The sequence below is a fragment of the Sebastes fasciatus genome, chromosome 9, assembly GCF_043250625.1.
Source record: "Sebastes fasciatus isolate fSebFas1 chromosome 9, fSebFas1.pri, whole genome shotgun sequence".
Lineage (NCBI taxonomy): Eukaryota > Metazoa > Chordata > Actinopteri > Perciformes > Sebastidae > Sebastes > Sebastes fasciatus.
Window position 1 is genome coordinate 32,374,476 of NC_133803.1, and position 25,015 is coordinate 32,399,490.

Genomic DNA, 25,015 nt, shown 5'->3' on the forward strand with positions numbered 1-25,015 from the left:
AAAGGCGGATAAATGCCACGATAATGCGCAAGGCGTTTAGCGTGCAGTAAGAACGCCTTTCTTGATTTCCACGTCTTTTCCATGCCGTTTATCCTGTAATGACTGCAATGTAAACGCATCAGCATATAAATGCTACGGTAAGAGTTAGTGACGTAGAATAAAAGCGAGAAAGAGCACCTATGGCGGGCAGGCGGTGAGGTGGATGGGCCCAACAAACACTGGTTTCACATACTGTTATTTCGCTTTGCCAAAACAGTTTGGGAAGAAACATAATTGCCTCAACTAGATTAACTAGCAATGTTTTTTGTTCTTTTTTCAGTGTAATGAGTCCGATGCCCTTATAGTGTATAGAAGGCGTAGGGAGGTTGGGCAGAAGTGCTTGTGCCCTTAGCCCGTACCTGATGTTGGGATTAGACTACTAAAACACTTGGTTAAGGTCAGAGACGTCTGTGGGCTTCTCGGTGATAACACAAGTAATTAGACTTTTCGTTTTTTGACTTTTAAAAAGCTAGTAAGTTGATCTTGACTTTTATTTTGTCCTGTTATTGTGTCCATGGTGTATTGTATCATCATTTTTGTTCCTTAGGCAACTGAACAAGTAACTCATTTTTTTTCTCTGCTGGCTGTCGCCCTGGTGCGTGCTCAGGGGGGATCTCATGCTGGGTCTCTGTAAATTATAGACTACGGTCTGGACCTGCTCTGAAAATGTGTCTTGAGATAACTTCTGTTATGATTTGACGCTATAAATACATTGAATTGATTTTACAGTCTGTCAAAGAGTTTCAATCTGTTACATGTACAGTCATGTACAGTACATTGAGAAAACACCAGCTGGCTCCCATGTGCACTGACTATATTTCCTTCTTTACAGAGTCTTGCATAAAACCCACAGAGAAGATCCAAGAAAAGAAAAACGTTGCTGGTTTGGTTATATTACTATGATTTTTAAACATGGCAAGTATTTAAAGCCTTTACTGTTTATCAGACCACTAATGAGACAAGAATTAGTGCAACACACCGACTCTCTTTCACTCGCTCTCTTCTTCACTGTCTCCTCCTGACGAGGCGGCCGTCTGGCTGAGGACGAATAGACATGTCACCATGGTCCGCCGTTTGAAATGCAGTTTTGGGCCGTTTTTGGAGGTGCACCGTCCACCAGCACCGGCCGCTCTCCCCTCAGCTCCAGCACCGACACCACACTGTACTGAGATTCCTTTATTTCTTCAATGGGACTTTTCTCTTGTTTTCTTTCGGGCTGAAAGTTGTGTGCTCCCCGTCGTTCGGACCAGTTCGAGGCCCGCAAACCTCCAAAACGACATTGGTTGCTTTCCGTTGTTGAAGAATGAGTTCTCACAACCTCATATAACAATGTCAAGGTGACCCAGGCACGACTGATTTTATAATACGTAAGGGTTCTGATCTTTTTGGTCAAGACATTTCCAAGGGATGTGTCTGGGGGAAGCTTAACGGTTCCCATGGAAATGGCGATGGGAAATGTATAATGAAACCATGCCAGGAAAATTAAGCAAGATATGAAACCACGTCCCAAAGATACAAGCGTGAAAAGATAAGCATTGTGACAAGTATTGTGACAGAGTGGCTGTGGAAACAATTAACTAAAACCATGCTAGGAACATTAGGAGTAAGAATACAAAAACATTTCTTGGAAATACCAAATGACCTGCCAAAAATGTCAACCTGACCCAGACAGCAGGAAAGGGCATGGGATAATGAAAAGAGAAGTGACTAATGTCATGACCAGAAAGTGTCCTGTTTTCGGTTCGATTTGCTCGACGTGATTGGTGGAGAAGTGACGTGAGAGAGGTATAAAAGTCAGACGTAGGGGCTCTGACTGTTTTGGATCTTTTGTGAACTTGTCATTTTGAGTGCAAGAATAAACGGTTCCCCGCTGGTTGCCAAAAATCCATACTGCTCTCTCCTCTTCATTTTGCTACAACACCGTTAATTTATCTCCAGCAGGAGGAGACGGTAAAGAAGAGAGGGAGTGAGAGAGATAGTCAGTGTTAGTTTTATATCAAACAGGGTTGATTTGAAACCTCCAGACTTTTGGAGTATTGACAGAAAATTGTCTTTCCAATGCATACTGGTGTAAGTGGGCACATTAATGCATGCTCTCTGAGAAGGATATCCCTGATCTCTCTGTCTATATTACAGATATATCTCCAGTTGACAGAAGTGATTTCGTTGAGACGTGAGGGATGAGTCATCGACGTACACACTGCTGACTATGTAAGCTTACTGACACTGTTCCAATATTCTCATTTTTTCTCTATATCAAAAATTAAATCCAGTATGTTATTTTGGGAAAACAGTAAAATATGTTGAGATAATGTATTCATGAATAGATAGAAAATGATGTTGAGTCATTCTGTGAGATTTCCATCACTCCCTGGGGCTGTGGGAGACTAACGGGACCTTCTAACGTCCACTATTTATGTCTGAGATTCTCATTTTGTTTTTGTTTACTTGTGTGATTTTCTTTTATACATATTTAATTAACATTGTTGGAGGAAGCTTGAGACTCCAGATTTTCATAGACAACCATTGCTTCTATAATTGTTTTGCATTTGATAATAACTTAACACTTAAAAACAGGACAACCGAGGAACGCAGCAACTTGTTTTGCAAGAAAAAGATTATTTTAATTTTATTTTTTTAAAAGGTTCCTTTAACTAACATTATACATCATAATACATCTGTTAAACAGCACATGCATGGCAGTATTTCTTCTAACATGAGTGTATTATGAAGCTCATTTTGACTGATCTGAGTCCTCAGATTCAGTTCTGTTTATTTGAACTACTCTGGATACAAATGCAGATTGAATAACTGTAATGTTATGAAGTAATGATGTTTAAAATGATGGATTACACTCATCAATTAAGCCCCAATGCATTATGATTTCTGGCAGACTTAGTTTTGAAAACAATAGGAGATTATGACTCTATAAGTGAACCATAAGTAGCTGATTGTTCTATACAGGATTTAGAGAAACTCATTAATGCATTTGTCTCGAGTATTGTGAGCAGATGGGAAGAAAACTGCAGAATATTAGAGATGCTGCTGAAGTACGATTGATATGGCAAAGATCACCACTTTACATTATCGCTGATTGATTTTTTTTTTTAATGAATAGACGAAAAATATTCTTTGGAGATATGTCAGAAATAGTACGGGGCGGTTGGCTGAACATAAGACACCTAAGACTCTTTGAACCGTGTTGAGTTGGTAACTGCAGCTCACAAGCGACGTTTGTCAGCAGTGATGTTGAAGAAAAGGTTCTCACCATTTGTTGTATACTCAAACTGCTGCAGCTGACAAGCTAACTAGTTATGCAAAATTATGTAAGCAAGTTTGCTTTTACCGGGTGGATTCTTGGTGACTATAGCTGCACTAGTTCAGCAGGCCAAGATGCAACACCAGCTATGACTGTGTCCATGCTTGTAGATGAGGAGACACACACAGCTAATGTTAATGATTGCTCTGTTTGATTAATCCACGTCCTTATTGTCCATGTGGCTGGAAGGAGTATCTGTTACTGCTTATGCAAATACAGCTACTGCATACACAAAGAGCTTCTCCATCTTAGTGCACAGATAATTAAAGGAATGTTATCATGGAAACTCCAGAAGGTAAAGACCCAAAAGCACGACACTCAGGAACAAAGACAAGCAACAGTCTTTACTTTACAAAAAACAGTATAGACTGAGACGTAGTCAAAAAACAAACACTAGGAATCAACTGGGAATAATATCACTGGGCTGAACTGGCACAGACAAAGAGGAGCACAGAATAAATAACACAAGGGAGGAAGGATGACTAGGGACAGGTGAAACTCATCAGGGCGGGGCAGGTAATCACACAGGCGGGAAACACACCAGGGCAGGAAGTGAAGTAGACAAAGGTGAGTATAGTAAAATAAAATACAAGGAAATAACAAATGAAATACTGGGAACAAAAATTAAAAAAAAAACACAACTTCAACTACTACTTTAATATTCTTACACTTAAAGTACACTTAAAAGTATACTTTTTTAAACTAAAAAGCGGGCCAATTTAGTCCCAAGAAGTATTGAAGTAGTACACTTACAAGTACACTACTAGTACACTGATATTAGTACACTTAATACATAAAGTATACTTGGGAAATATACTTGAACCTCACAAGATCGAGGCTCCCGAGATCGAGACTTACTTCTGTGGTTCCTTGTAGATAACATATTTGAATTCCTAATTCAGGCGGTGTTCCCCTTTAAATAAATATGTTTTTTTCCTCTAAAGCAGGCACACTGCATTTAATTTATAGACCACATCTGTATGCTGTAGCAGGAAAAACATGGAATTTAATTTGGATGGACTTTAAATCTTCTCGCTGGCTCCCAGGTATAAAAGAGATGTTAAAGCGCTGCCACTGCTTTATAAATCACTTAGTGGCAGAGGGCCAAAATACATTTTTGATATGCTTGAAGAATATAAACCCAGAAGGCCCGTTAGATCTTCACCACCAGCGGCTAGCTGTTACCTGCAGACTAAAAAACAAACACAGCTGCATTCAGATGCTCTGCTGCACACAGATGGAACCGACGTCCTCATGATACTAAATATTTCTTAACCTATGCAAAATTAAAACTTCTTGGTGCTGAACTTTTTTATTACTTCATCATTACTTCACAGATGAGAACATCTGTACTTTCATCTTGTTTTAGTTAAATTGTCTCTGTTGTTACTCTCATTTACTTTGTGTTGTTCTATTGTCATGCCCTACAGTACATTAGACTCTTTGAGTTACCTTTGTGTGTAAACAATGTCACATTAGCCTTGGTTTGGTGCTGTATGCTTTACGTCTGCTAATGCATGGTAGTGTGTGCTTGCCATGCCACTTTGGCAACAGAACAAAAAGTGTATCCAGAACACACAAAGACACTTAAAGTTTATGTAATGCTGCATAGTTGCTAGAGTATATTGACAGTTGTATGTGACCATCACAGTGATGAAAGCACAAGGACAGATTCATAAAGACATGAAAAGTCAACGTTATGTGACCGTCTAATTGGTATATGCATACACAAATGGGCATACTGTATGAGTTTAGTAATTCAAATAAAAGGGGTCAGGGTTTATTGTGGATAATTCAGTGAGGACTGTAGTCACTGACACGTCTACTCACTTCCAGCTGATACTCACATTGTACAAGTCCGCCAAAATACCACTCAATACTTTTTTCAGTTTCGTAGATCAAAGTTTTCCATGGATTTATGGCCAAAAATGCACTAGCCTGTTAGTATATTGTAATGTAGGCAAACTGCGTTGCAGTTCCTCCTCAAAAAAACTCTTAAAATAAGAGAATTATTTATGATGTATTATTTCAACCACCCACATTAGTGTGCTCTGAGGCACAGAGGCATGTATGGGCACAGCCCAAAATTGCCTCAGCTTTTTGGTGCCCGTTGGGTCCCAATGGGCTTCTGGCTCAGGACGACTCTCACCCCCCACAACCGACCCATCGTCCTCGAGTGCATTTATATGTTACCACATGGATAATTGCAATCAGATGCAAAAAAAGGGGCAAATTGCACTCAGCTGCAACAATTTATGGGCAGGTAGTGGTTGAAAATGATCAGTGGCCGCAATCTATTCTTTGTGAATTCACCCCTGAATTGTCCAAATTGTTTAAGAAGAGCTCAAATGTGCAGATTTCAATCTGCACAAGAGCTGCATCATTTTACACAATCTGAACATGGGGCCAAAAATTATAGGTTAGAGAAAAACAGGACCATAAGAAGAGTCTAAAAATAGGAATGTTGCAAACAAAACGAGCACAGATTATTGTCTATCAACTTAATATTATATGATCCAAACTCAGGAACGTCTCACATCGTCTTCTTTCAGTTAGTCCCTCCTTAAAGGAGTATCACTGGAGAGGTTTATTCTACTGCTGTCAGATTGTAATATACAGTTCCAGTTGTGTGGAAATTGCTCCATTATACAGACAAGAGTTGGTCCATCGTAGCTTGTCCATAAAATGAGCACAATCCCTGTCTGGGCAGGATGGTGAAATTGTTGAATCACTTCATTTTTGAATTGTGTCTGAAAGCCAATTATCTATTGAAGCCACGCTCCCTCAAATGGAGGCATAATGTGGACCAATACAACTCCTGTCACCTCTGAATGCAGTTCATGTGACACAGAAAAAAAGCTGGCTCCGGTAGCTGCAGATCATTCACTGACATGCTAGTGTTCAAATTAGTCGTATCTTTGCATTAATCGTGCTCTGTTACCTTGTGTCTGATACAATTCAAGTTTTATGAAGGTGTTTAGCCTCACTGCTTCAGCTCTTACCGCAAGAGCCTTGATATGCATTGGTTGGTGTAAACGGAGCCCCCCTAGACTACCAGGAGAAAATGTTATTAACTTGTTCCCTCAAGTTAGTAAGTTGTTCCCTAAGGTTAGTAAGTCGTTCCCTCAAGTTAGTAATTTGTTTCCTCGAGATAGTAAGTCATTCTATCAAGTAAATAAGTTGTTCCCTCAAGTTAGTAAGTCGTTTCCTCGAGTTAGTAAGTCGTTTCCTCGAGTTAGTAAGTCGTTCCCTCAAGTTAGCAAGTCGTTCCCTCAAGTTAGTAAGTCTTTCCCTCAAGGTAACAAGTCGTTCCTCAAGTTTGTAAGTCGTTCCCTCAAGTTAGCAAGTCGTTCCCTCAAGTTAGTAACTCAAGGGCACGAGTTACTTCATAGTTTACTTCCCAAATCATTCCCGATTTACTAACTTGAGGGAACAAGTTACTAACTTGAGGGAACGACTTAGGGGTCTAGGAGGGCTCCGTAAATGTAAACTTTGGTAGTTGGGGCATTTATTGTCAGACAACCAATATGCACAGTTTTGTATGTGTGCATATAGAAGAGAAAAAGAGATAAAGAGCAAGTGCACACAAGCAAATAGTCTTAACAAAACGTCTACTTCCTTCAATAGATATTATCTTATATAACTTACCTAAAACATCATCAAGAACATTAATCTTTGAATCATCTCAAACATTTCACCTTGTATTTATTTTTCAATCAACTCATGAACTTGCAGCTAGACAGCTCACCTGTCTGTGTGTCTCAAGCAGCTGCTGCTGGGATTTTCCTGATAAAATGATGCATGACAAACTAATCAGGTGGACATTCTGTGGCTAATGTGTCCAATATACTGTATAATGTCCATGAAGTTATTAAACACCTTTTGCAAAATATCACATCTGTTAATCTGTCATTAGGAGGCAGGCTGGATTAGTGTGACAGATAAACGCAGAAATAAAAAAAAGTTCAACTTTAATTTAAAAGTAAGTCATACACTGTAATTTCCATTTGCAGAGTATTTGATCTTCATCACTGTCTGTTTTTCTGAGACTCTTGCAGTAAAGTGGGATATCTCATCTAAAATCCAGGTCAAGTGCCTAATCAGTCCTCTTCTAAATCAAACACAAATCTCATCACAGACCTTTACACTAGCAGTTGTTTTTTTTACATTGAGGCATTGACTTTAAGATAAAAAAACTTTCTTTTTGGGTTATCTTGTCTTGTCTAACGTCAAGCTCAATCTATTGACCTCTGTCTACAGGTGAAACAGACAAGACGCTCTCAACCAGAGAGGGCAGTGACGCTCTGCTTCTCAGCCTCCTGTGGTGTTTCTCACTAAGCTCGCCTTTTTCCCACTAGGATGAAATGCGTGGTATCAGTTACTGACCTCAAATTGGCCTCAATGAAAAAGTCATGCGTAGATGTTTTACCAAGTAGTCATTGGTAAATATATGTAGGTTGACAGAATGGATGGTATATGCACATACATAAGTAAACACCTGTATGTGCTTCCTCCCAGGACAGGAGTCAGTATCATTCTCTATGAGCTCTGCAGCCTGCACACCTCACATTTTTGGCCCATCTCGACTGTCCCTTCCTGTTACTGCCAACACTTTCTACAGAGGGCGCCTCATTAAAGATTTACACCGCTCACCGCTTAATGAACCAGAGGGAGACAGGAGGGAGAGGAAGATGAAGGAGGGACAGAGATGCATGAGAGAGAAGAGGATGAAGGAAGGCCAGCTGGAGGGGAGACAGTGAGATGTGGACAAGTGTCCAGATGCCTGTACTACGAAGCAGGATTTGGGATAACTTCGAGGTAACTTCTGGATTTAACCCGTTAGGGTTTTCAGTCCTACTGGGGTAGATCGCCATGGTAACTGATGCTGAAAACCTAACCTGCTCCGTAACAGGTTATGTTCCAGATAAGAGATCAACTCGTATAAAATCACCGCCTACTGACCAATCAGAGCCTGGTGGTGATCGTATGATAATATTACACAAAGACGAAGAAGTTACAGTCATAATCCAGGCGGTGCTAATCACTTGGCATTATGTTTATGTATTTATTTTTTTACTTGTTTGTAAGTCTGTTTCACACCGCCAGGACGCTGCTGAAAGAAGGCTGAAATAGTCATACACGCCACATTCTTACTAAAGTGCAAAGTGAAATGTAATTTATTCATCTAATTTATTTTTGAAAGCTATTCATAGATCACTACCCGATCTACGACTATATCTGACTTTTGAGTATTCCGTTAAATTAATACATCTGTTAATTTCCGCATTCACACATCAGAGTTTTTTTCTTTTGTTAGCTGTTCTTCCTGCATTTGGAAGCTTCAATTGTGTTGCTGTTAGTCTGGATTATGTGTTTAACTTCTTTGTATTCGTCTAATATTATAGTCCGCTCTTGGTTTATAAAATGTGCCGCTCTGCTGACAGTAGACTTGACCATGTCTATGATTGGTAATATGCTGCCAACAACGCCCCTTTCATGTGAACGTGCTCATCGCCAGACTGAAAAACCCTAGGTTGATTTACTGAGTTGATAAGCAGCTTCGCAGGACCGTTTAGCGTGATGTTGTTTGTTAGTGTTAGTTAAACCAGATAACGAGAAGATACCCTGGGTATGTTGAGCTTCGTAGGACAGGCCTCTGTAAAAAGTAAAAAAATGCATATACATCAATATCTATATCTATTTTTAAATGTAATTTTCGACGAAGTTGCACAGGGAACGGCTCCGTTGTTGATCATCTCTGAACACTACCCGCCATCTTGGTTTTTCACAGACGAGACACCCACACACACACACACACACACACACACGCACACACACACACACGCACACACACACACTCCAGACACACAGTCCCACTATCTCTTACTCTGCTGCCAAAAGCTGTCAGGAAGATCAAAGTGGGTAAATGTGTTTGATGGAATACTCCACTTTCTTCATTTACCACATAGACTGGCTTTGACTTGAAAGAGTTTTCATTGAAATGAACTTGATTCTGGAGTGCGTTTGGAAACAGGAGTGGATATTGGTGGGGGGGGTAGCAGATAGCTGTGTGGGTGTTCTGAGCTTGTGTGCTAGGCCTCCTCCTCATGACGGTCCTTCTATTATAATTTGTGGAATGAGCTTTCAGTAGAAAGCAGGGCTCAGAATGAGGCTGAAAGGTAACGTAAGCTTTATATCGTTAAAAAAAAATGCCTATTCATCTCAAATATGAAGAGGCAACACACTCATATTCATGTGATATGAATCAGGGCTAGTGAAAAATGTCAGCATCAGGTTGCTTTTTCTTAAGTTGCCTTTTTTTCTCTGATGAATCAGGGCTGGAGAGGAGATTGTGTTGCTCGGGCTCTATCTGGTTGGCGTGGAGAGGAGGTTATATTGCTCTGGCTCTACCTATCTGGCGTGGAGAGGAGGTCATGCTGCTCTGGCTCTACCTATCTTGCGTAGAGAGGAGGTCGTGTTGCTCTGGCTCTACCTATCTTGCGTAGAGAGGAGGTCGTGTTGCTCTGGCTCTACCTATCTGGCTTGGAGAGGAGGTTGTGTTGCTCTGGCTCTACCTATCTGGCTTGGAGAGGAGGTCGTGTTGCTCTGGCTCTACCTATCTTGCGTGGAGAGGAGGTTGTGTTGCTCTGGCTCTACCTATCTTGCGTGGAGAAGAGGTCGTGTTGCTCTGGCTCTACCTGTTTGGCGACACCGGGAAGCTGCTTGACATCCTCCTGGATCCACCTTCTCACATATGTTTACATTATATGTGTTAATTTTTGTCATATAAGCTATATGACATAAAGGTGTACGTATTGCATGCTTAACGCCTTGCGCATTATCGTGGCATTTATACGCCTCTTAGTGCGAACGGGCTGCTCATTCTGTCTCCCTTTCATTCACTCCTCTTCAAGCCTTGCCATTTATCTTCTTCACCACCTCCACTAACATCCCATCCTCTCCTTTTTTCCCCTTCATGCCTCAGACGCATCTCCACCTCCTTCCCCCATTCAATAACCAGGATCTCCTTGTGTAACCTTTTAAGAAAGCCCTTTTGGTCATCCCTGCGGGTAATTAAGTAGGCGGGCTACCCATGTCAATGAACAGACCCCAACTGTTTTCTTCCCTTCATTAGTAAAACAGTGACATGAGAAGAAACCATGGCAACCACCGCAGAACAGCCGCAGCGGCTGTGTGACATGAGCATGAAGAGAGAAGGATCCCCAGTGTATACATCTGTATGTGTTGTATGTGTGTGAGTGGGCGGTTATCTCCTGTTAATTAGCCCACACTTCTTCTTTTGTCCTATTGATCACCAGCTTTGATGGCTGTTAACGGGGAGTCGGGAGTATCAGTGCTTTACTTTGAGTTAACTAAGAAAAGAGGACACATTGTAGACGTGTATCTAATTTCAGGGTGATAGGCTGCAGCGCTGGTTTTAAGAGTACCATCTCAAACTCTGACACATTGCAAGTTGTTCTCAAACAACATTCGTAGCTATACTTACGAAAAGTTAATGCACTGTAATTCGTATAATATCCACAAAATGAATTTGTATGTAATCCACATAATTGTGAACCAGGAAGTATAAAGAGCAACAAACATGGCGTAGGCAGGAGGTCGGGGAGATGAAGGGTTGCCTTGGAGAATCAACTCTGGGCAAACAAACAAAGAACTATCTCCTGGGCCTCCTCCCCACGGCGGTGAACCTCGTTAGCAGGGCGAGAGCTGTCAGCAGTCACAGACATATTAAAGTTTTGTATCACATTTTCCTGCAGAATCCATTCACAGGGATCTGATACCATGCATGGATCAATGAACACATGAATGATGAGGTGCACCCTTTGGTCAATTACTGTAATTGTGAGAATACACATCGACTGTGTGAAATTACACATTGATACACTTGTAAAATGTTAAGTACATTTCCTCTGTTCCTAATGTGGAGCTTCATTACACAGTTTCGGCTGAGGTCAGGGGATCTCTAGCTCACAAATTGGCTGATTTGGTTGATGGTGGGTCTTCAGGATGCGAACGTTAGCAGGGTCATGATTGACTCGTCTCCCCTGTGTTGTGCTAAAGTCGGCACACCCTGCTTTAATTGCCATCCAGTGGTCCCAGCCTCGTCTGTGAGTTCCTGATCATTATCAAACATGTTCGATAGTTTCCCTGGCAGTCTTATAGTGTGAGCGATCGATGGAGCCAAACTGTCACTGTGGCCAACCCAAAAGACAAATGTCTCAGGACATCTCACCTAACTGACAAGTCAACAAAGTCGTCAGATGAAGCAAAATGTGGGCTGGTTTAAATGAATCTGATCTGCATGTCATGTTGTTTTCAGGATAGAAGGGCTTACCAAACGTCTTAAGCACATGATCACACTGCTAGGATTTATTCCAGAGACAAACAGCTTAATTCACTAAACAAATAAAATAACTAATTTGTAATTCTCTTCTTCACTTGGCTTCTTTACAGATTTCTAACAGCTTGCAGTCAGGACAGTCTGACTGTGTGAGGAAAGTTGAGTGGATTGAGAGGGGTTGAAACATGATCACATCTTCTCTGAAACATCTCCAACAACTCTAACTCCCTACTAGAGAAACAGGTTTTTATCCCCCAGTTGTCATTAACCATCATTTAGAGCTGAAAACATCTTCCTGCTAATTATTGACAGCAGTGAAACTGAACCTAATAGTGTGGTTGGGGGTTCCAAAACCAACTAATGAGCTAAACGACGCTCCAAATAGGCTGGGACCACATGCAATATTAGAAGTACCATATATCGAGCACAACTGTTACATACCACCAACACCACCCTTAGGTTTGGTTTTCCAAAAGACTAAAGATACACAAGAAAACTCATTCAGTGTTAACGTATATTTTATTTATCGCATGCACATGAATAATTACAATTCCCCCATCTCTGGGTAAAAATCAGCCTGGTCACTCTAAATGATGTATGAATTAATTCATAAGTCATTTTTCATGCAATAAGAATGACCCTAATGCTTTTGGTGTCCCTTGTAGTCTGTATTGACTGAATTGTAAATGCATCTGTGTGAATATGCTACGCTCAGAGCTAGTGACGTAGAATAAAAAGAGAGAGGGACTGCTGATGGTGAGTGGGAGGGAGGGGAGGTGGATGGGTCCAACAAACACAGGACTTTCAACCAGAAGACCAGTTTTCGTGACCCAAAGTGTTGTTGAGTTATTTTGAAGTGACGTTAATGCCGTGTTTTCCGTACTTCTGTCACGTTGTTTCCGAACATATTTTACTCAGCGTACTTATTTTAGGGCCCACTATGATGTTTTTTCCTAAACCCAAGTGAGTGGTTTTGTTCCCTAAACATAACTGCGGCCGTTACCGTAGTTTTGTTGCGTGGCGTACAAATGACACAGGGGCACTGACCCCCAGATGCCCTTCTTTGTAACGGGTGTGGTATGGACCCAAATGCAGCACAATCACTGGCAGGTAACGTTGATAATGTCTTTTATTCACAGCGTACACAGTAACCAGGACAATCAGGTAATTAAACTCATGGTACTGTTTAAGATGAAGGCTGGAAGCCTCAAGAGTCTTTCGGGGGATACGGGAGCTCGACCCGGTTGTGCCGAACTGGAGTACCAGTGAGTCCGGAGCTAGCGTGAGCCAAGTGTTTCCACCAAACAATTCAGCAAGCGTCAGCAGGGAATCGACACACACAATGGCGAGTGCGGCAGCACAAACAAAGTCAATAGTCCACCGGGTAACAGGCAGGGAAACTCACACTGCGATACAGTCGTCGGAAAAGCATCAAACAGCCCGGAGGAGCAGAAAGAAACCAGGAATGCTGAGGCAGAAGTCGTGGTAGGGGGATGAGGTTATTTCCAGGATTATGACGAGGCAGGTATGTCAGAGACAAGCGAGGTCGGCAACGGGAGATCAGACCAAGAATGAGTGCTGGAGAGTCTTGAATGGGGGCGAAGAACAATCTGGCAAAGAGTGAGTGGAACAGGGATGCTTAAATACTGGCTTGATTACTGATGAACTGCAGCTGTGAGCTTAGGTGACCTGATGAGGGGGGACTGGCTGACCCGTGGGGTGAGGTGAGGGCGGTGTCATAGAAAAACACTGTTTGGTAACACATGAAGAGGAGCAAACTGTGACATCCTTAGAACCGCCATTGTCGTTGATGATGAGAATTGGTCATTCTTATGGTGTTTTGCATGCAATGAAGGTGGTGAAAACATTTAATGAGACTGTGGCTAGCACATTTTGGAGAAACAATTTTTTACTGGTGATGAAACACATCTGCTTTGCTCCTTTAGATGTTTTTTTTTATTTTTGAAAGTGTTCAGTCTACCTGCAACTCAAAGACTGTCTGTTCACGTGAGATGGTTTAGTCTGGCATCTATTCTGCATATGTGACTCTGAATTCTAAACGGGGCGACGCACATCCTGAAACCTGGCTTATTGTTGATTATGCAAACAAATCAACCTCAGAATGAATTTCCCTTGCCCTCATTTTATTTGTTTGTTTTCGCCCTCCATCTCTAGTCACTTCCTCTCCACTGAAAATTGGTGTTGTTTGTGCATAGATTCTCTGTTATCTCATTAAGCCCTCCAAACACTCAAGCTGCCTGAAGCCTCCATTATTCTTTTTATCTCTGATTAGGGATTCTATTAAAAAAGTAAATGAGGTCTGTGGGGTCCTTGTTTTAGCTGTCCTTTTTTTTCCCCAAACAAAATTTGTCGTAACCACATGTTTAGACTTTGTAAATGTACATTGATTTAGCGTGCTTCACTTAACTGAATGAAACCATTTGCATCTAAAGGGCTATTCATATCAGTTGTCTTCTCAGGGTTGGGCTGGTGAGTCATCACAGGCGATGATGGCATCAAACAATTTGGGGCTGATTTTCCATAGCCCTTTATCATGCAGTGAGCAGCTATATCCAAAGCTGCAATACAGAACTGGACTATGAATGGGAATATATTGTGTGAATCCAGTATATTATTTGAAACCAATCTCACCTATGTCATGTCTAAAAAAAAAGCATCAAAAGAGCATATGGTTGCATGGAGGCAAAGACAAAGAGCTGCAGTGTGTGAGTGATGCGGGGGCTAAAATAAAAGGAAAAAGGGACATGTAGAGTTTGCAGCAGATGTAGCACTTGCAGGGAAATGACAGGCATTAAAACAGTCATTGAGCTATAGTATGGCTGATTAAACCCACAATACGCTACAGGGAGTGTATGGAAGTGTATTGAATATCATCACAATGCAGCCCACGCTGGCTTGACTATGAATTGCTAGTTTCTTTAATGATGGGAAGGAGGATATCAACAACGCTGTAATTTCTATGACTTACTACATTTGACTCTTAAATAAAATACACATTCATCGGCATAAAAGTGAATATATGCGAAGCTAAGGAAATGAGGGCTGGTGTTGGTTTCCTCCAATTCAACGGACATCAACTGAGGCATTATTTACATTTTCGTGGTTATGTTTAGACAACCCGTTCTCACTCTCAGCTCGTCAAATACCGCCGTTTGATCAGTGCCACTCGGCATCAGAAACCGACGAACGGAGGCACCCTTTAGCAACAGCATGTGACAAGCCGGGCTTTCAACTAATGCCAATGTAAACCCACCCACGGTGTTATTCAGCAGTCGGAGCAAGTGATGTAGTAAGTCACTTGTCAGTGAAACTAACATCAACCTAGACCATTTATTGTCCCTAGCTAAGTGGTTTGTTGCCACCTAACAGCCTGTGAAGACAGACGATTATTTTGAAAAGACATTACGCATGTAACGAGCATATATTAACACGCCATCCCTGACATGTCCAAAACTGACTCTAGAGGGGTATGTAGGGTGCCTAGTCCGAAGCTTATGGGCCAAGACCGAGCGTCAGTATTTGATGAGTTGGAAGTGAGAATATATTTTCTTTTCATATTCCACCATCATTTATTGTATTGACAGTGACACACCCTAACACCATCCATGGCCCTAATAGCTTGGAAGTTAATTCTACTATAGACAACAAATACAGGACAAAGACACAAAGAAGATTAAACCTTTTTAATTCATTTAGACGGAGCACAAAACACAAAGACGCCTCTTAACGGCTGAGTGAGATATGCACTGACCTCTGACCCTATTGTTTTCCATCATGGAGTTAATATGTGTAAGCTGCCCTCAGGAGCTTATCATTAGGTCTCTAGGGTGTGAGCTCAGACGAAACCGCTGGGCCGCATTTGCATCGATTCAGCAGAAATTCCCATTCAACACCAGAGTGGTAATGGAGGAAACTGCTGTCTCCAGTAGTATAAGCAGAAATGGCAAAGAAAAAGTGAGTTTTAAGCCATTGCTTTTGTAATTATAAAACTGTCATAGCACCAGTGACCATTTACAGTTGCTTGCAGACATTATTTACAAGATACGCCACATTGGTTTGGTGGAGGAAGATGTGTCAATCATAGCTGATTGTTCTAATTGGAAAGAAGTTACCTGGCTCTTTGATTTTGTGGAAAAATAAGAGTGAGAAGACTTGTTTCAGCACACCAACCGTAAACAGTGGGCTTCTGCATAATGGGACAGAGACAGTCTGCTCTAGGGGGGAGCACTGACAGTCATTTTTTTCTTTCTGCCTCCATAAATCTTGCGCGTAAATCCTATGCACTGCTGTCAGCAGCCATGCAGGACCTCAACAGTGAGAAATCTCTGTGTACATGTTCAGGTGTGTGTATGTGACCAATAGGTCTTGACCCTGCCTGACCCAGCAGACACCACGCCATTTTAATGGAAAATGGATGACGTTCAGGCCAAGATAAAACACTGCTGCTTGATCCTCAGGCCTCCACGCCTAAAACACGTTAGGCACTATTTATACTAGTCGGTGTCCTCTGTCACCGAGGTCTCTTATAGACCTTTAGCCTAGAGGCACACATTGCACATAACATCTCGAAATGGAGATAATCGTGAACACATACAGACAGTAAAGCCATTTGCAGAGGCTTAACTCCCCATAATGTCATAACCACAGAATGTTATTGTTCATAGGATCGCGTTAGCTTCAATAGTGGTAGAATAATATGTGCAATAATTCATCCGTGCAATACTCTGGCATTAATAGCCCACTAGATTTATACTATACATTTCAAGAAATGTTCTTTTTTATATTTATACTAGTCTTGCATTTATATCTAACACATTGAATAGATCCCACCTCTAAGTATTTTTTATTTATTTATACTTAATATATATTCATGTGTCAAAATATTTCTTATATTCCTCATTTCTTATTTTTATTATCTATTTATATTGTTCTACATATGTTGTGTTATATATTGTAGCTTTATGTACATAATACATTTTTTACATACTCCTTTATTTCTATTTTTCTTCTATTTCTTTATGCTTATATATATGAGCAACTGTAACATCCAAATATCCCCCCGGGATCAATAAAGTATTTCTGATTCTGATTCTGACAGTTGCTAGTCTTTCTGCAGCCAATGAATAAATACAAATAACACGATCTGAACATTAATTGTTACAAAGGAAACATAAAATAAACATATGGAATATAAAATGCAGTTTTGTTTGGTTTATTAAAATGCAGAACAATACAGTGAAAAAGGATTCTACCAATTTAACCAGTTTTGACAGGGCTTGATTGAATTTTTCATTTTTTGTTTTTGCAATTGAAAATTCCTGGCGGGACTGATTAAGCCCAGATCTCACTCTCATGCACACATCATTGCTCTAGACAAATGACTACAACTTTAACCTTTGGGAATACGGCTGATTTGCTGTTTGCTGTCTTCTTGTGATTGTAAGGAAAACACATTTGTTTGCCCTTTAATTAAAAAAAGCAGGTTGCAGTCTGGGAGGCCTGATAATGGGGACAAGCAATATTGTCAAAACAAAGATCAGCAAAAGCCATGCAGACATCAGCAGACTTTGTCTCGCTCTTTGCATATGCACGGACATTTTTTGTGCAGGTTAATGGACAAAAACGCATCCTTCCCCAAAATAAGTCTGTGAGTGAATTACTGCTGAGTAGCATCTTAAATCTGACGCATACAAATATGCATGCTTCTCTAAAAAAATAATAATAAGTGACATTAGTCCTCATCCCATGGCTGCTGAACCAGCAGATGATGACAGGGCTTCCCAAAACTGTTAATGGAACAGGAAGTGGACTGTAATAACAAATATGCTTTCTTAGTGATGGCTGGATAGCAGTGCTCACATGTAATGGGATTTCTCTGTGCCACTTAACGTGATGACAGTATTCTGATGTGTATGTCTGAGCCAGGTTTGAATCTGTGATGCTCATGCAATACGCTAAACAAACACATCACTATAATCTAACACTCCGCCTGTATTTTATGGTATATAATAGGATTATATTGCTTGATGGTAAACAACAGATGGTATGGGGATGTAGAGAACAGCAGAAGTGACAGTGAATATTTACAACTATAGATGAGTGACAGGCACAAGTTTAAAAATAAAACAAAGGAGAAATATATATAAATATGAGCCTCGCATTGTGACAGACAGTTCGAGCTGACAGCAGGATTGTCAAAGTAACAGAAACATAATACTTAACATAATCATACATGCTTACAATGTAACAAAGGACACAAAAGCTTTACTGGTGAATGTTCTCTGGTTCCATCTTCAGATTTTCTCTCTGTTATATTCTGAAGGCGATTTGAAGGGAAGTGTTAGCAAAATGACCAAATTGCATTCCCCTTGTTAACCTGCCATCCCCCCTCTCCATCCCCTAGTAGCAGAGAGAGTGCAGCGGCAGTTAGTCTAGTTTGCCTGATCCATTGACCCTTTATCTGACGAAGGTTTGTGGCAGTTAGAATCTATGGCCCCGACCACGGCTCTGAAATATCATTAAAATAGAATCTATGGCCCCGACCACGGCTCTGAAATATCATTAAAATAGAATCTATGGCCCCGACCATGGCTCTGAAATATCAGTAAGTTAGAATCTATGGCCCCGACCATGGCTCTGAAATATCAGTAAGTTAGAATCTATGGCCCCGACCATGGCTCTGAAATATCAGTAAGTTAGAATCTATGGCCCCGACCACGGCTCTGAAATATCAGTATCCTAACTGTGCTGTGTATTATTAAATCCATGGAGCTGTCCATGGTGCTGAAGTAGCAGACTGATTTGTAAAATTAAAATTAAATTAAAAATGAACAAATTGCCTTCTGGTTATATTATTGTTAATGGAATATCTTTGGATTTTTGATTGTCGTTTGTACAACAGAAGCCATTGATAGTGTCACTTTGGTGTTTTTGATTTTTATTGGCATAATTCACAATTTTGAGGAGTTTTCTAGATTAAAAACATTAAAGGGACTGTTTGTAACTTCTTACACGTATAAATCAATCCAGGTCGGTGTCCCATGCGTGCTCGCATATGCGCGCTCGCGTGTGGCTACGCTGTTCAGACAAGACTCCAACACAAACTACACGGAAGCACCAAAACCGCAAAGTTATATGTAGTGAAGCCCGTCTGTTAAACAGTGTTGGCCGCAGTCGGAGGACGCGGGGGAGACCGTAGCTTTGGTCTCCAGGGCCGGAGTCTCTGCTGTACTCTGCTCCTCTGCTTGCCTTCACTCACACACCGCGCTCGTTCTCGCTCTTTCGCTCCACTATCACATGCAGAAGAGTTAGTTTAGCTCTGAGAATATCTAGTGAATGTTCAGTGGACGTTTGTGCAGAAATAACTGCTGCAGCTCCTCCAGACCAACAGAGGTTTCCCGTGTCTTGTGAAGTGACGGGGCTCCGCAGAAAGAAATGTTATCGTCTCCGACCGGGTGCCGGTGTCTCCCCTGTTCTCTCCGGCCGCGGTCGGGAGGCTGAGGCAGGAAAAGCCAACACTAGGATCAGCATTGATTCATGGAGAGACCTTTGTCTGGTCAGCTAACATTACTGCCAAGCAGCTGAAATATAGAGTGTTATTATGGTTTTAGCTGACGTGTGTAGCCTCAGTTTTGATCGATGCTCATTCATGTCTATGTAGAGCGAGCACAAGCGCTGACTTTCGTTGACTTAACGGCCACAGGTTTTGCTGTTAACAAGCATTTCTGATTCTTACAAACAGTCCCTTTAAATGTAATTAATTAGAAATTAGATGCAGTCATTTGTGTGCAACAATTCCTCAGATTTGAGTTCAAACATACTAACATCAGTTTCTTCTATGCATCAATTGGAGTTCAAAACTGCCCCACACTGAAAGACGTACTGCTCTTGCTCACCACTGGACTCCACTGTGCAGACACTTCTCTCACTGTAGGTAAGAACAAGTAATTAATCCATAATCCAGCACAGGCCATGATATACTCTAATTAAGCACAGTTAAGGTTTGTCTTGTCAGCAGATTTTTTCCTGCAGTCAATTACAACCTGTTCTACTTCCCAGATAAAGCAGTTTATTTTGCAACTGTGGGTTTCTGAGAAAGCGTTTTTGCATACATTGGTCCACTACTTATTCATGTATACATAATAATACACACAATCCATATTTGAGTTTTGGATATGTGATTTAAAAGATGTAGAGAGGGTTCTGTAACAGTGGCTACCATTGGTTTTACAGTTACCGATGCGTTTTCATGTTATCAGAAGTGATCTTCTTCATTAAGCGGAGGTGCAGATAGGTTGGCATTTAATTTGTGTCGCTGCGGCTGTTTGCCAGAGCGATTATTGACGATTCTTTCAAACCACCACAGTGTCACGACGGGCTGCTTAAACAGACTTGTGCTGCCATATATTTGAATGTCAGAGGACAGAAAGAGGCGTGAAAACACACAACGACATGACTCAAATTTCCCCCACGGGACCAGTTGAAGGATTCTCCGGCACGCCGATGGCTATCTGCATGACTTTATGATGCTATCACGTCCTCGTAGACACACTTTCAAACGTGAAGATAGAGTCACAGTTACAAGAGAGGAAACCGTGCACGGTTTTACAACAACCATCTTAAAGGTTGTTTTACACACTCCTGTTCACTGTTAAAATTGATTTGAGCTGAGGTTCAACCAATCAAACTGGCTGTTTGACATAATAGTCAAAGTAAGCAGCGATGCGTATCCTCAAAATATTATTAGTCTTTCGTCTTCTGTCTGTTTTACCTCCACACTATTTCCTCTTGACTTATGGGTCTATTAATTATTTAATATTTGTTCCAACTTTCTCTCACTTCTCTTCTGTCCTTTATTCCATAAATCTGTCTTTTTTTAAAAGATAAATATACAATAAAGATGGAATAGAAAAAAAATATTTATCAGATAGCCAGCGTAGAGTTTAAAAAGAAAAGGATATTGAAAAAATGCACCTGTTCATATACATACAAGTATGCATACATATACACAGATACAAATTTAGTTTCAGGGTATCCAGGCAAATTACTAAACATCACACTGAATAAATTAACAAGTGGAATTGTCGCACACCAAGAACTTAGCTCTTGACCAACTTTAAACCTCCTGATATTTATTTAAATTAATTTTGTGCGAACAACGTGTTTCACTCTCTTGTCAGTTTGGAAAACAAATCACAGGTGTGATAAAAAAAAGAATAAAACCATGTGATTACACATCAACAACAACATGTTGCAGTGCAAATGAATTAGAATCACGTTATACATACATAGTCTGGCATGTTAAAAATGGAAATATAAAGAACAGACAAAAAATAGATGGAATTCAGATGATATAAAATAATATAAAAAATATTATTTCAAATCTGCAATTTCACAAAAAAAGATTTATGTAATACAAAATAGACCTCAAGACAGAAAGGATGCAGGAGTTATCCCAAAAATCCAACATGTATCTCATAAAAGACAGTAGAACCAAAAGCCACAGATTGCAGCTATTCCATACAACGAGGGCCTCAAGGAACAGAATCAATGAGGAGGCTATAATTAGAAAACGAAACGTATTCATAAATTAGAGCCATCTTTTTTAAAGACTACAGGATTGCACTTAACTAAAAGACAGTTTTTCACATATATATACAGTTTTATTCAATTCTGAACCAATTCCAGTATATCCACATGCATACTAAACATGGCTTTAAATACACTGAAGTCTGCTCTGATAATCCATCTCTCTCCTTCCTTAGTTTTTTTTCAGTCCCCTCTGTGATGCCGTGCCGTGGGCGGGGCCCAGTGAGTGACGGTTCCTGCATTGTGCCTCAGCTTTGATCCGTCTGGGACTTCTCGCTGGTAACTGCCTCATCTGCCGCTGCAGAGCTTTCTCTCCATCCCCCCCACCCCCCCTCCTCCTACTCTCATTATCTTTATCTGTACACACACCTCCACTCCCCTTTTTCCTAGTTTTCTGTATGCATTCTGCATCTTTACTCACTCCCCTCCCTGCTAACGGAGGTGGGCAAGCTTCCCAGTGCTGGTGCATCTAGCAGGTGCAGCCTCTTTCTCTTCTCCCTCCCACCCTCCCTCCCTCCATCTCTCTGTCTCTCTCTTCCCTAGCTCTACCAGTGTGCACACTCCACTCTGCCTGCGTTTTTTCCCCCCATCTCATTCGTTCTCTGTCTCTCAGCGGCGGCAGCTCAGGGAGGCAGCTGTATGTGCGTCTGCAAGACAATTGCCACAGGTAAAGACAGCTGCATCGTCGGATGTTGCCAACCCCACAGGGGGTGAGGGAGCCTTTGCCGCTGCGGTAGCAAGTTCCCATCCCTGCGCGGGGCGCACATTTCTAATCATCTCCAAGAAAGCATCCTGGAGGGAAGGACGATCAGAGGATCCCAGCAACCCGACCAACAAATCACAAGCTGACTTGAAAGAGCACAGGCTTTCAGGGACTGAGGGGAAAAAAACAGCACTCCGAGAGCGAGAAGAGAGAATCTGTGGGATATTTTTAAACGTTGTAGCCTCCTGTTTGTGTTTTTGCTCTTATCTCTTGATTCAGCTCTTTCTGTTTCAATCATTCGCATCCGTTCCCTGCCTCTCGTCCTCTTTCATTCTATCCCTCTGTGGTGGAATGTTCCCTGCAAATAGATGAGAAGAGGCTTTCTGAGTGCTTGCTGCAGTATTAACGGACGGTATACTGAGACAGCAGGGTGCTGAGCGGACAGCTTGGGGAAATCTGATCCACAGCCGGCTGGAGAAGGAGCTGGATCACGCGTCGCTGTTGCAGATTTATCCGCCCTGTGATACCACTGCGCGACAACACCCCTAATTCTTTTTTTTTCCCCCTCTCCCTCTCTCATTCCTCATCTCTGAAGTGTTGTTGTTTGACTGGATCGGGAACATTAATTGGATTCTACTGCTTTATTTTCAGCCTCACCGGAATTTAGAGCAAAAGGAAGCAAAGTGGGTTTGGATCCAAACTATCCGCAAATAAGGAGAGGCTGATTGAAAAGCAACGGGCGACGACAAAAGACCTGATAATCCAAGGAGAGTGTTCGACAGACGCATGAACGACAGATCTCTCGCTCTCTTTCAGTTACGAAAGAGACGGATTTTGGGAGCTGAGGGACGCTGACTCGGCTAAAGCCGTTGGAACAGGCTGCATTGGAAAACATCTTTCATTTTTTCTGTCCTGCACAGGGTGGGGAGGCAACAAGACCCACCCTGCAAGTTTCCCTCCCCTCATTAGACAATACTGTCCCATCGTGGATCGTGCTTGGAGGGGACATAAATGCATGTTAAGTAGAATTAGTCGTGGATGTTTTTGCTGCAGTGACATCTGAACACTGATGCCATAGATTCCTCACATGCACAGATGTAAAGCTGTTCCTACGCACCCATCTCTCCCTCCTGTCCTTCCTTCTCCCTGCTAGAAGCATCACTTCGTATTCTTCTCCTCTGGCTTATCCTGCTGTGAACGTTCTTGAAGTTCACCGTCACTTCACTTGGACATCGGGAGTTGGGCCGGACTAAACGCGGACTAATCGGGCGATTATCCGTCTGCGCCAGCTCTCCCATTTCTCACTGGTGTCTCTGAGTGCTTGTGTGTGTGCTTGTGTGTTTGTGATAGCGTGTCTGCATGTATCTCCTGCACCCCTCCCCTCCTCGTTATCCTTGGATTACATATATTTGTACGTGTTATTGAGCGTCCGATACCCGTGAGGTTCTTTTTTGTATCCATTTGTTCACCTTTTGTCTCTCCTCATTGTCCGGCATTGTTGGGAACCTTTCTGCCATGTGCTACCGATGCTTAGCACAGGGTTAACCCTCAATGAGCCTTAAAGGACGGCAGGGAAGGATGAGCGAGTGTTCTGGGGCAGCTGTTTCCGGGGCGGTGATCCTGGAGGAACCTGAGGCTTCAGGCGCTTCAGGGGGCCGTGGTGAGGGCCAGGCCCAGGATCAGGGTCCCATTCGCTGTGCGGTTTGGCCTCGCCAGCAGACATGGCTGTGTGTGGTCCCCTTACTTATCGGTTTCATTGGCCTTGGATTGAGCCTGATGCTGCTGAAGTGGATTGTTGTCGGTACGGTGCGGGATTACGTGCCGACAGACCTGGTGGATGCTAACCGAATAGGCCAGGATCCTATCTTCCTCTCCAAGCCAAGCGGGATCCCCAAAAGTCCTGACACTACCACTACGACAACTACTCCTACAGTTGAAGGTGGGAACCCCACACCTAGGACTGTAACTATTGGGAAAGGTAGAAGTCGTTCCACTGCTACTACCACGACTATAAACCCTAGAGGGGGTGGAGCCTCGGGTAGCCAAGTAACCCCACGGAATCCTGTACATCGTAACGGACGCGGACCTTCGGGTTTTACTACGACCACCGCGGCGCCACGGACCACCTTCATAATTGGATCAGCAACGTCTAGCCCCTCGCCGTCCAATCCAACCGTGCTCCACGACTCTACGCAGATGTGGACCCTGGAGCATACTACTACTACTGAGACGGTCTCCACCACGCTGGTCACGCGTACGCACGGCCACCGCAAAACACGTAAGTCGCTTGCATCGGTAAAGGCTTGCTACATGTTTCTCGCACATTCAGAATGTAAAGAGCGATCTTGTTTTCTGGATCGAGGCATCAACGGAGAACATCTTTGTTCTTTGAGAACTTTGAATTGAGTTGTCGTGAGTTAGTTTGGTTGAACAGATCAATGGGCGTTCCAGGCTGAAGTGTGTCACATGATTGTCCATTGGGTTCTTTATCTTGAAAAATTATGCTTCATCTTTAATTTATTTCTGACAACGTTGAGTTTTTTTCTTCGAGACCATTTGGCTTGCAATTAGCATGCACATGGAAATTGTATATTTGACACTCCAGAGTGATCAATACCATTGATGTGTACGGTAAGGCTGTCGGAACTATTGCAGGATTCAATAATCAATCTTTCTGCTGTGGATGTGTTCAGCTGTTTCTTCCATGCATCACATGCTGACGTCCTCTTCAGCAACACAGTTTAAAATGGTGGCACATACAGTACAGGCCACAACTTTGGCTCCAAACAGAAGATGTTTGCATGGTATTTGGTGATATATTGAGTAAGTCATGTTAGCATCACATGAAGCATCAGTCATGATATTGTTTTACAGATGTATTGATCAGTGCAATGTGATTACCGAGGGGATATTTCTGTGATGAAGGAAGTTAAAACAACAACATGAGAGTGTGGAGATGCACTCGTATGTACACTAAGTGGTT

The 25,015-nt window shown here is 42.0% G+C and overlaps 2 protein-coding genes across 2 annotated transcripts in view; one reads left to right on the forward strand and one right to left on the reverse strand.

The window, feature by feature from the left end:
* cbr1 (carbonyl reductase 1) overlaps positions 1-25,015 on the reverse strand; it is a 585,032-nt gene that overhangs the window by 81,250 nt on the left and 478,767 nt on the right. The window lies entirely within an intron of this gene.
* The window catches only part of nrg3a (neuregulin 3a), a 409,270-nt gene continuing 406,128 nt past the window's right edge, over positions 21,874-25,015 (forward strand). The window contains exon 1 of the mRNA XM_074647325.1: positions 21,874-24,310. Within this exon, the coding sequence (XP_074503426.1) occupies positions 23,584-24,310 (727 nt within the window). The 5' untranslated portion in view covers positions 21,874-23,583. The remainder of the gene's footprint in view (positions 24,311-25,015) is intronic.